The following is a 12,505-nucleotide window of genomic DNA, read 5'->3' on the forward strand; positions in this document are numbered from 1 at the left end:
CTGACACAATCAGTTTTACATAGATAAAAGAAAAACTGCTGTAACAGACAAACATTGCAATAACTACTATAACATTTCCTTTTCATTTTGGTTTTATGTTGCCGGCCTGACTTTGATCCCCACCCTCCCTGAAGTAATTCCTGTACAACTTGTTGCCAATAAGAGCAACGTTAAATCTGAATGATGGAACATGGGCTAGAACACATCTTCACAAAAAAGATCTACTTAAGGTTTTGAATTGAACTCCACATCAACAAAGACATCTCAAACAGCTTTTTATTACATTTTTCAATCAATAACAGTACAATTTAGTACAGTATCTATCTTGCATCCAGCTCACTGTGGAACACCAACAGACTGAAATGAAATACAAAAAGTGAAAAGGTACATAAGGGTGCAGAGCTCTATAATATTCATGGAAAGAGAAAAGGGAATCCATCTCTGTTGAATTGCATTTTCACTTGTGGCCACACACAAATACATCACATTTATTGTACATCATTGCAGGAAAAAAAAAAAAAGAAAAAAGGTGAAAATATGTCACAACTTTAAAAAAGTGCTTCTGTATACAGTGAAATGTCAATCAGATGCTCCGATTTTCAATTTAAGACCAAGAAAAAAATGTACAAAAGTTTTAGTATGGACAGTATGTGAGGACGTCTTTGTTCCATTGAGTGTGAAGATTTAAAGGAGAGTAAGGGACGTGTCAAAGATAGAATTCTTACAATGATTGTTATAATTACAAAAATTGGCATCAATAGAACTGGTAAGCATAAATTACACTAAGTATGAAGTCAATATTAAGTTTTCTCCATTCTTGCTCACTCTGGTGCATAGCATTACCAGTATTAGTACATGATGTAAGAGTTTGAGCCCCCCAAAAAAAACAAAAAAAGAAAAACACGAAGGCTTCTATGAAGTTCGATCAATAGGTTAACTCCCCTTTTCAGAAAAAGAAAAAAAAAAATCTAGGATTTTTTTCTTTTGCACCATTGAAAGCAAGTCTACAGCATGCACATCTAAATTAACTCATGGCAGACAAAATTAAATGTCTTAACTTAAAACATCAGACCATTATTTTCAGACATTGATTTGTACATTTCATTCACAGAGTTGCAACTGCAGTCCCAAGCAAAGGAAGTGTCTATTTAGTCAGGTGAGGTGTTTCACTCAAAGTGGATACTAAACACAACCCCTCCCCCCATATAATAAAATCCAGCCATGCCCCGATTATCTCAGCACCTACCTTGCTACCCCACTGTTTCCCACCCAAAGTAAAGGCATGTACAAATATTAAGGGGGTTAACTGGATAAGTTACTCATAACCCCTTTTGTACTGGAATGAGCATTCATAACTTATAGCATGTGCTTGGTTAGTTAACATAGTATTAGTTGAGAGGCAAAGCTTCTTCATGTGCAAAAGGCTGTGATGAAACAAAAACAGCGACTATATAAATACATCATGGACATTTTGAAAGCTGCTCGTGTAATATGATCCAAGCTTTTAACTTCTGCATGTTTTCTCTCGTCTGTCTTATATGATTTTACTGGATTAGAAATACAAGCTGTAATTCAAACATATCTAAAACAACTAAAGAAATATGACAAAAAGCCATCAAGAATAACAAACCATCAGAATAGAATTCTTAAAAAAAAAAAAAAAAAAAAAAAAAAGAAAAAAAAAAAGAAAAAGTTAAATAATTTGTACAATTACACTCCAACATTTGCTTTCAAGACGCACACATTTGCATGGGATGATAGTGTTGTTTTCTCTTTCAAGGTAACATAAAATGGTCCAAGAAGGAATGCACAAGTTTCTGATTTGATACCACAGGAGATCCTTTCTTAAGGTGATAAACAATTGTGCTCTTCTGTGTGTAGGAAAGGCATTAGTTTCCCTTCGTTTTTGTGGTGTCCAAGTCAGTTTAAACAGTGTTGAAGAAGATGCTGTGAACATTCTGAAGTTGTAATGGTCTTCCAGTCAACTTTGGAGTTAAAAGAACATCTGGGAAACAAAGAAATACAATTTAGAATTGAACTCATCTGACCAGATCTCCGCCAATTTAACCATTTCTCTGTATATGTATGTTGATCCCATCAATTATCCTTTTAAAACACATGAGAACATAACTAATTACCTGTTGTATGAAACAGGTGTTTAAAAAGTTTAATATTAAGACCTAAAGTTTAATGATCGAACGGCTAACAATCTACTTATAAGCATGCAAAAAGCTGCTTCTGTTCATTATATATACATCTCCAACTGTAATATTTTTTTAGTTTTATGGTCATTTGGGAAACCTACAAAATCTACAATATATTTTATGAGAATTTAATGCAATTAAAAATGTTAATGATAAAACCTGAAGTCACTATTAAAGTGGCTTTCTATAACCGCAATTACTTAAAAGTACTGCTAAGTTCAGTTTGAAATGACTAAATGGCTGAAATGGTCTATTTGAGATGTACTGAGAACTGTATTACTGTACAGTTAAAGCACATCCACCAGATGTTTGTTAATCAATAGGTGCCTGCCTGTCTTGTATGAAAATAAGAAATAAATACATGTTAGAAGCAGTTGCCTGTTTGATGATCAAGCAAAAGAAAAAGTCAAGATCCATTCAAGCCATCAGTTGTTTTAAATATGCAGACCAGCAAAAGAAGATTTTATGGAGGATTCAGCTCTTTAAGCTGCAAGAGGACAAAAGTAGCATAATAAACACATCATATTATACTCTAGCTGAGCAAACGTGAGGCTTCTTATTATCTTTAGGTACAAATGTAGGAAAAAAGAGAACCTTCATGCTTCAATTCCAGATCTTCAGAAAACTGTCCCAGGATCCCGTTGCAACTGCCATGCCATCATCAGTAACTCCCAGGCAGCTAACACGGTTGTCATGTCCAGCCAACACACCTAGAAGGATATGGCAATTATTACTTAGTGTACAAGGAAAAACACCCCATTTTACATCTTTTATGTCTTATTGTTCTAATGGAAACTAAATACGGCTTTTATTTGAGATCATGCAACTACTAACCAGCTCGATCAGCTTTTAGTGTGTCCCACACATTACAGTTGAAGTCATCATATCCCGCCAGAAGAAGACGGCCACTCTTTGAGAATGCAACAGAGGTGATGCCACATATGATATTGTCATGAGAATAGATCATTAATTCCTGATCAGCACGCAGATCAAACAGCCTGCAGGTGGCATCATCGGAGCCCGTGGCAAAGGCATTGCCATTAGGGAAGTACTAAAAATTACAAAAGAGAAATCATTAATGTAGAATAGAGGAATACACAGTTTATTTGGTGCTAAAACTAATGCAGTCTTATTGTCTAACTGTCCAGCAATAAAGCTTCCCTTCTTGAAGGATTTGATTTAAAATTGCTTAAAGCTACAGTATGTAACTTTATTTTGACATCATCTTAATTTAGAAAGGTGCTATCAAAGAGTCCTGTGATACAGACTCCCAGAACAGACTAGATGCCAATGTGGCAGCCAGGTAGAGATAATTTCATAAGGTTTTAAAGCAAGGCTCCTCCTTCTAACCAATCAAAGAACATTAAACCATGTGTGTCACACTCTGATGTGAAACATAACTTGCGCACATCTATGAGATGCCATGGGGTTTTTTGACACTGCATCAATATTTGATGTCTTAGCTAAAATGAGCCATAAAAGTTACATCTTGTAGATTTAATTTTTTAAAGTTTATCTTTAAGTTTAAGTTTTTTTTTATTTTTTGAATTATGTAGAGAACTTACACAGATGGCATTGATGTCAGACTCGTGACCAGTAAATGTCTGTCTGCACATGCCCTCTCGAACATCCCAGAGTTTAGCAGAGGCATCACAAGCACCAGAAACGAATAACCTTGAGTCAGGGGCCAATGACAGGCTCATGACATCACCTGTGTGTCCAGCAAATGTGGTTGTCTGCTGGCCAGTCTCAATGTCCCAAAGTGCACTATAAAATAACAACACATGATAAAAATAGCCATTTCTCCAACAACTCCGTTTTTTTTTTTAAATTAATAACCCATTAATGCAACTAAATGTAGGTGTCACTTTACTTACCAAGTGGTATCTCCAGAGCTTGTAACAATCTGGTTGTCATCAAGAAAGCGACAGCAGGACAAGTATCCTGATAATCAAAGAATCATGAGAGTTCACTAATATGGAATTACAGTACAAATATTTACTTAGAACAATCACTGTTTTTGCACCGTTATGCAGTTATATTATCAGAATTAGTTACAGAAAACAGTATTGTAATAGCCATAAACAATAATGTAATTTACTAAAAATTGTGATCGCAGTGATTAAGAAATTATGTGACTATGTAAATGTAAATAAACATGTCACAGATCATGTACCTGTATGTCCAGCAAGCTCACGGCTCACACGTACATTCCCCTCGCGTGTTTTCAGGTTGTAAATGGAGCAGATGTTGTCTAAGCCACCACAGGCCACATAATTTCCTGAAGGTGCATATGCGCAAGTCATGACCCAGGAAGATCGAAGTGGAATGGCATGGACCTATGACAAAAGGCGACAGCACGCACACACACACACACACACACACACACAAATTAATTAACTTAAAAAACATTATTGTATATAGTCATTTTTCAAATTGTTTTAACTGAAAATGTAAAGTTATTTTAGAAACATGTAAAAAGTCCTCTCTCTCTACTTCTTACAGACACTCTAAACTGATAATTAATAAACAATACTGGCAACCACAACCACTGTCTACTACCTAGAGGTCTGATATAAACATTTCAATGACCAATTCTAATGCTAAACTTATTATTTTGATATCAACTGCTAAAACACATCAAGACCAGTCCACTAAGTGAAGCATCACTGACCCAAGTAACAAGAGAGTGAAGTGAAGAAAGACACAGCCCAGAATGTACAGATTAGGCAGCATCCACTTTAATTATGCACCATTATTTCCAATTTGATGCAAACATGATAGTATCCATCAATCAATACGCTGCTATTTACTGACACTGACACTGAATATAATGTGGAGGTTACCTTTACAAAGGCCAAAACTAGCATCGTTTCCATTTGCCTCCCCCTATGTACATTTAGGTTTTCCATTTATCAGTTGGATCTCAAATTGGGCGCTAATCTTCTCAGTAGATCTAGGGATCTTTAAAATCCTTCATTTTATTGCTTGTTGTATAAAGGTCAATATAAATGTTGATGTAAAAAAGCACAAATTATACATTTGTAGCGACTCACTAGCCTCAAGATTTAAAATGCAGCTGCTATTACTTTATTTGCAAGTAGCTGGCAACACCGGCATGCCTTAACATGGAAGTCTAAATTAGTGCTTTTGTTACTTTGCACAGTATAAAATGACAGAGAGAGCATTTACAGATACAACTATTCATTAATCCCTGCCATAAAAATATGACTTACCTTATTTGTGGTATAGCTGTCCCAAATAATGAGTTTGCCATCTTGAGAGGCACTGACTAGGAGCCTATGAAAATGAGAAAACCAATATAAACATGGTGACAACAACTGAATTATCACATATCTATTTTTATCTACAATCAAAAGCCAAAACTGAGGAACAAGACTGCAGGATTAAGATGCCGGCCAAAGTGTTGAAAAACATAATGTAATAATATGATTAGTGGTCGACCGATACAGGTTTTTCAAAGGCTGACGCTGTTACAGAACAGGGAGGCCAGTGGCTGATATATAATGCCGATACGTTTGTTTTTATGTTCTCCTTTTTTTGTCTGATAAAATACAACAATTTATTAATTACAAATGAGACATGTACATGAGCATTTAATAAGCACATTTTGTCATTGTAAGAGTTTGCTTGTTTAACAGCTTGTTTTTATATTAGCTATTTTCACTGACTTTATATCTGACATCAGGTCTAATGGTTTACAGTCGTAAACTAGTCAAGTCTCACCTTACCATGTTCTCCTTCATGATCTACTCAGTGTGGAGGAGCTGAGCTCCACCCTTTATCACAGAGAGGAGACACTTGCAGCATGAACACCGTAAGTTGTGCTTTCAGACATCCTAATCTCAATCACTGCTCTCTTCAAGAAATATTAAAATTCATCCTTGTGAGTCGTTTGCAAAAATAATTTTTCACATTCTTATACTGTAATTTTCAGTCAAATATGCACATGTGTCTGCATACATTTGTCCCCCAATTAATTTGCCAGCATAAGCAGAGACACTAGCCGATGCAGACTGAAATATCAAAGATCAGCCCGAGCATTTGGTCGACCACTAAATATCGTATTTACAGTATCAGTGCAACAACTCTCATGGTGCAGTTTACCTGGAATCTGTTCCCCAATGCATGGCATAAATTTTAGCCAAATGGCCCCGCAGCGTTCGTCTTGTACGCATCTGGATTCGGCCAACAGGGTCTATATTGGCTGTAATCTGAAAAAGAAAAGAAAAAGGAACATACAGCACTGTGGTTCATTTTAGACTAAATACTTTTGAACTTGAAAAAGACTGCAACATTAAATGTTACCTGTGATAGCGTGGCATCTGCACATGCTTTCCTAGCATCCTGGGAAAAAAAAAAAGAAGTGAAATCTTTAGGGCAGGTCTTACATCTATCTTAGTTGTATAAACATCACTTATAAATGGCGTTGGTAATTACTGATTTTTAACTTAATGATGTTACTGAAAATGGAAAAGGGTTTGTTACTCACTCTGATCTGATTTTTGAGCTGCTCTGCCTCTTGGCGTAACTGGTCCTGTTCACTCATTTTATTCTGCTTTTTCAATTACCTTTCTCCAGCTACAGGGGCACTTTTTGATCTAAAAAACAATAAGGAGAAGCACTTTATTCATTTGACACAAACCTTACCAATTGTAAATTCACTGTCATATTTCCAAGCCAAGAAAAATGGGTCTGAACCCTCGCAAGTTAGATACAACAAAGTATTTTAATGGCAAAAGAAAAACAAACAAACAAAAACATTTTCGGTATGATTGTCACTGACTTTTCAACTGAGTAAACTGTTAACCTTCAATTTATGTAACACCCAGATCGTAGTTCAGCCTTACTTTCCCACTTCAATGTCACTAACATAATCTCAACACACATTTCGCCAGGCAAATCTTGTTAAGGCCCGACTTTCCAATGATCCAAAAAGCAGTTATTATCCTGTTAAACCTCGATCCTTGGGATACTCTTTTGGCCAAGTGATCAATACGCCACTTATATTAATATAGAGCCTTGAGGCATCTAATAAAAAACATTTCAAAAATTCAAGTCATGATCTAGCTAGCATCCCACAAATAAAAGAAACATATCTAGATCTATATCAGATCCCATCCCTATTCCCAACCACATGTATTTTCAAGACATTACAGACAAAATAAGAAATACTTGATAATGACATGACAAGGTCCTCTAATGGGGTGACCTTTTTAACACGTTATCCACTTACTCTCATTAATCTTATAATAAACATGTCATGGAATGTAATTACTGTGCAGTATCAAGTAACCACACAACTTTTTAACTTGAAAACTATTGTAGATATTTATCAACTTTTTTCAAATGTATACAATACTGTATATATACTGTATATTGTGACTTGAAAATCATAAATTTTAATCATTATTGAATGACTGGTGTACCAGATTGCAGTTACTTTAGAAAGGTGGACTCAAACAATTTCAAACTGCAAAATGTATGTTTCAATAGTGATTTATTAGCAAAATAATACTGTGCAATCTGAATGGTGTATGAAAAGTGCTATACAAATGAAACTAAACAGGGTTGACTACCTAAATGTCTGAGCACTGAAGTCCATTCTTAGCTTTTTGCATTTTTTATTTTGAATTATTCGAATCCTGGCATTTCAAATTAAATTATTTGAGGTTTCTGTCACAACTGAATGATCAAATGATACCAATATGCAATTCATTACCATTCATAACAGTTTTTAGACAATTTCTACACCATAACTGCAATGTTACATCGAAATGTATAACAGTCTGGAGTTAGTTTATAGGTCTGAGTTTTAAATATTACACATTTAGAAATATTTCTTGGATGCTTACAGATAACGAGTTCCTCTCTCTCATCACTTCTCCTTTCCAAGCGCCTGATCATGGTCAGCTGACTGCATGATAAACAATGAGCAGTGGCAAACAGCCTGGAGTTGTAGCTCACTAGCTGTTCTCAGGTCCCTTAAGGGTAGTCTATGCCTGTTCTTTTGAAAAAGTGTCACCTGCATTTCCAGTTAAATTTAAAAAAATATATATCTTAACCTCTGCAGTACTTAGGAACATATGCTCTCAAAGGCCAATCAGCTTATCTGTAGTGTTAAAAGATGATAATGCAATGTTTGACAGGTCTAAAGCTGGATCACAGAAAAGCCATAACCAGCAATATCACTGAGCAACTCCATAATCCTAAAAGCTAAAATCCTCAGTCAATGAGTCTCTAATCCTATCCATGGTCACTAACATAAACAGCTGGCAAAGCCAGTCAAGTCATTAGAAATATGTTTTCCCCAATCATAAAAAGGATGAGTTTAATCTTATTTAATTCATACACAACATGCTTAAAGTGCCTGGATTTTCACACAGCTTGTATTACTCACTGTCTATTTCTTCTAAAGTTCCTGTTTGACCAAATTCTGTGCAATTATAGGCAGATAGAAGATATGCAAGCAGTAATTATTAGCATAAACATATCAAACATATGTGCACAGGTTTTCCCAACACTGTATGCAATGTACTGATAGTTGACTTAGTGACTGTGTGCAGTACTGTGATTTGCCTTCAACAGTAGGATAGTTTGCATTGTATTTGAATGACTGTCAAACAGCTATTTTAGCCAGTTTGATCTCCTCTAATTTGGTTAGAAGGTTGGTCTACAGAAGCTCTGGGTATATTTCAGGAGAAAACTCCTTTAGGTTTATGCCAGGCCAGTTCTTTAAATATTACAGATAAGACTATTTGTTCATGACTCACTCTAATCAAATTTAGACATTTACTGAAAGTTGAACACAGTAACAATATTATGAACTGCACTGATGGAAATTCAGAAGATGCAGCTAAACGCCATCTTGAAGACTGTTGTCCGCTAGTTAGCTTGCTAGCAGGCTTGACAGTGTAGGCCTGAAGGCAGAGCAGATCCAGTATTCAGGAAAGCAATGTACTCGATCTCTTCTTTAGTAACAGCCTCACTTAAGATTTGACAACGCCTGGTAAACATAATAGAACTAACGAGAGCCTAACTGTATTTTATGCTAAATAAACACCATAGCTGGTATCATCTAATGCAAAATAACCACAGCCACTTTGAAGTGGACTCCGCTACTCTTCCGCAATTACATGGAGTGCTATGCATTTAGCTTTTAAGCCAGCACTGGGTAAATCTTGAAGCTCGCTAGCTGCTTGGCCTACAGAAATCCACTTACTTACATACCAACAAGCTCATTAAAGCCGACAGTGCCCAGTTGATTTGATTACGGCGTATCTGTATATTTAATTTGTTTCCTAGTACTGAGAGCTGAGCCTGTAAAAACTGCAAGGTCGGGCGGCGATGGCCTGTTTGACTTCAGTAACGTTGAGCAACAAATGTAACGACAGTGATTTCTCATAAAGTAGACGATAATCTATCATCCATGCAGCATAACCGCAAATTACTTAGCTAACTATTGACAAATAACTAGCTAACGTTGCTGCTATCAGCTAAAGGCGTTGCACCGGTGCTGCTGTTTCGTTGCAGGGAGACAGCGTTATGCTAACTTATTAGTTCGGCTTGTAAAAAAAAAAAAAAAAAAAAGACAGGGTGTTAACACGGCTACAATAACTCACATTAACAACATGAAACTGTTTATATACAGTGTGCAATTTTTAAATTAAGAATCGTTCTGGCTGCTGTGTGTTTTGCCAATAACTAATGTTATGTGTAACTGTTAATTTGTTTACGGGATGTTTATTGTTCCAGCCCAAACCAACATTTTAAATGGAACATTTCGAGTAGAAAGCTGCACAATAGCGTCACGTTGAATCTTAAGGAGATAACCCTTTCATATGAGTTGCATTCAATACCTCTTGGTTGTCAACCACCCAGTACTTCAAGTGCTGTGTTTTAGGCCAAGAAGCACCTCCGCTGGCCCATCGCCGACACCAAGTCTCACTGGCCAGCATTCACGTTACTTCAACGCCAGCCAGACACTCTTGCTAACATTAACAGTAGATAACCTGTCTCCGTTGACAGGATGCATAAGCAAGTAAAGTGGAGACGACTTTTATAACAATTTGCTTATCCGCCGCAAATACTTAACGCCACGGTCCACCGCTGCAGACACTCTAGTACCATAACCACTTGTATTTGATTATAATAAAATAGCCAGCTGAACGTTAGCTAACAGCAGCTAACTAAGTGGCTAGGAAGCTAGCTATCACTACCCCACCCCCGGGCAGTCCAATTCAGCCACGATTAAGCAGCTAATGGTATTAACAGTTAGAGTCAAAGTTGCGATAGCACCAAGATCGACGCTTTATTTCACCTTACCTGGTTCAATTTGGGTTTGCTTTTGCTTATTGGCATTGACTGGAAAACAAGACGTCGTATACCTCCGATCCACGCATCAACGAACAGCACAACGCTAGCTTCCTAACTAGCTTAGCCAGCTAGCGTTAGTTTTCCGAGTAGCAGCCCTTCCCGAACGCAGGCTACAGCTAGGGAGCTCGTCTACCTCAGTCAACCAACCGGAGAGGGGAGGGGGAAATCACACCCACCAGTCCTGGAGACACAGCCCAGGCAGACAAAAAAAAAAAAAAAAAAAGGCTTATCTTTAAAGTCACTATACCTCATTCAACAAGACAGCCTACTGTCTCCCGTTTGCCAAGGTTAACATCTGCCCTTGCTGTAGTAACACTGTCTCCCGGCCATCGAACGACGAGATGGGCGCGGTGACCCTGCAGTGAGCGGTGGGAAACCCCACGCTGCAGCAGCAGAGCTGGGAAGAGAAGCTTCGATCGGTTTTCCTCTCCAGCTGCACGATCGGCCCTTCAAAATGTCTATTTCATTAGTGTACAACACACCAGATCACTAGTGGCGTCTTTTACTTATGGTGATTATTTGTTTTTCTTTCCCTTCCCGCACACCACACTGTCAGCTGAACCCCCCCCCCCACACACACACACTTTGCTTCTTCAAGTAGGAAGTGATATTATTGTTATTTCAGCAGGACTCCAGCTGCTTCTAACTGAGACAAAATTATAATCTGTCAATAAATAATATGGACACAGTGCGTTCAAAGACTGCATTTATTGACGTATAATGTGTGTTTCTAGAGTAAATAGGTAGATTACACATAATAGAAATAGGCACTTATAATAAAATACTGGGTGTGATCATATATGATAATTGTTAGTTATTAGTCCATTGGCAGTGCAGTAGGAAGCTGTTACTGGGGAAAATACACAAATTTCCCCTTTTCGGAAAGTATTACTAATTATCTATACACAGCACAGTAACTTGGCTAACTTGTTCCATAGTTTAAATTAGTTGTGAGGTACCCATTTGAACACAGGAACAGATTTTGCTTCCTGTGACCATCCTGTTATCAAGGCATTGAAGAGAACACTAGCATTTTGTTTCTGGATGGGATAAAACCGCTCTCTTTCTGTGTAAAAATGTGAAATCTGAATAGCCAACTGAGGGTTTTGACAGCTTGGTCCAGCTCCTCCAATGTGCTGAAGTGTCCTTGTGCAAGACATTGAACCCTCAGTTGCTCAATGTAAATGCCTGTGGATTTTGTCTTCTATCGCTTCTTTTAAGGATCTCTTTATAACTGAGGACAAGAGGAATGAATCAAACAAAGTCTTCATATGAACTCACTGAAAACATCTCTTGAGAACTACTCAAGACACATCTAAAAAACACGCTTAAAACATGCCTAATACTGAATAATGAGTAGTGTATGTCCATTCTGTAAAACAGTGCAAAATATCACACACTTGTTTTTAATATTAAAATACAGTCTGAGAGAGGGGATTTAGAAAATGATTGCTTTCAGTTGAAATACCCCACCAGCACCACTCTCCTGTTCATCTGGCCCAGACCAACCTACTATACAACCCCTCCGTCACACTTCTTTATCCATACTTAAAATGAGACAGTGTAATTCTAAGTCTGACTATGTCAAATGTCCATTTGTGCTCAAAATTCTGTCAACCTGATTTTCTGCACATTTTATTTATAAGCTGCAGCACATGCAAAATGAGGAATGCTTGAGACATGTACATCATAGCCTAGAACCATATAACGCTATGAGATTATTATTAAGGTTACGGGAGCAGAATTGTCATAACAAAATTTGACCTGATCTACAAATACATTTGGTTGCAAAAATCATGACATCATGCCAAAATCAAACAAACTAAATCAAACATCATAACAAGAGTGCTTTGAAGAATATCATAATGCCTTCATACTTAAATGGCCAACAAACAATACACAAA

At 37.0% G+C, this 12,505-nt stretch overlaps 1 protein-coding gene across 2 annotated transcripts; it reads right to left on the bottom strand.

Moving 5' to 3' along the window:
* Positions 1–258: 258 nt before the first annotated feature.
* gnb1b (guanine nucleotide binding protein (G protein), beta polypeptide 1b) lies at positions 259–11,111 on the bottom strand. 2 transcript variants are annotated; one of them, XM_026348245.1, is made up of 11 exons: positions 10,849–11,111; positions 6,718–6,826; positions 6,534–6,572; positions 6,333–6,439; positions 5,441–5,504; positions 4,381–4,543; positions 4,082–4,148; positions 3,770–3,971; positions 3,039–3,255; positions 2,799–2,914; positions 259–2,005 (listed from the first exon to the last, which is right to left on the bottom strand). In XM_026348245.1, exons 2-10 carry the CDS (start codon positions 6,772–6,774, stop codon positions 2,808–2,810), a joined length of 1,023 nt encoding a protein of 340 aa, XP_026204030.1. In that variant the 5' UTR covers positions 6,775–6,826; positions 10,849–11,111; the 3' UTR covers positions 259–2,005; positions 2,799–2,807. The 2 variants fall into 2 exon arrangements, with proteins under 2 accessions (XP_026204030.1, XP_026204029.1); XM_026348244.1 differs by lacking the exon at positions 10,849–11,111 and adding an exon at positions 10,551–10,815.
* Between the last annotated feature and the right edge of the window lie 1,394 nt (positions 11,112–12,505).

This window comes from Anabas testudineus, chromosome 5, assembly GCF_900324465.2.
Source record: "Anabas testudineus chromosome 5, fAnaTes1.2, whole genome shotgun sequence".
NCBI classification, from domain to species: domain Eukaryota; kingdom Metazoa; phylum Chordata; class Actinopteri; order Anabantiformes; family Anabantidae; genus Anabas; species Anabas testudineus.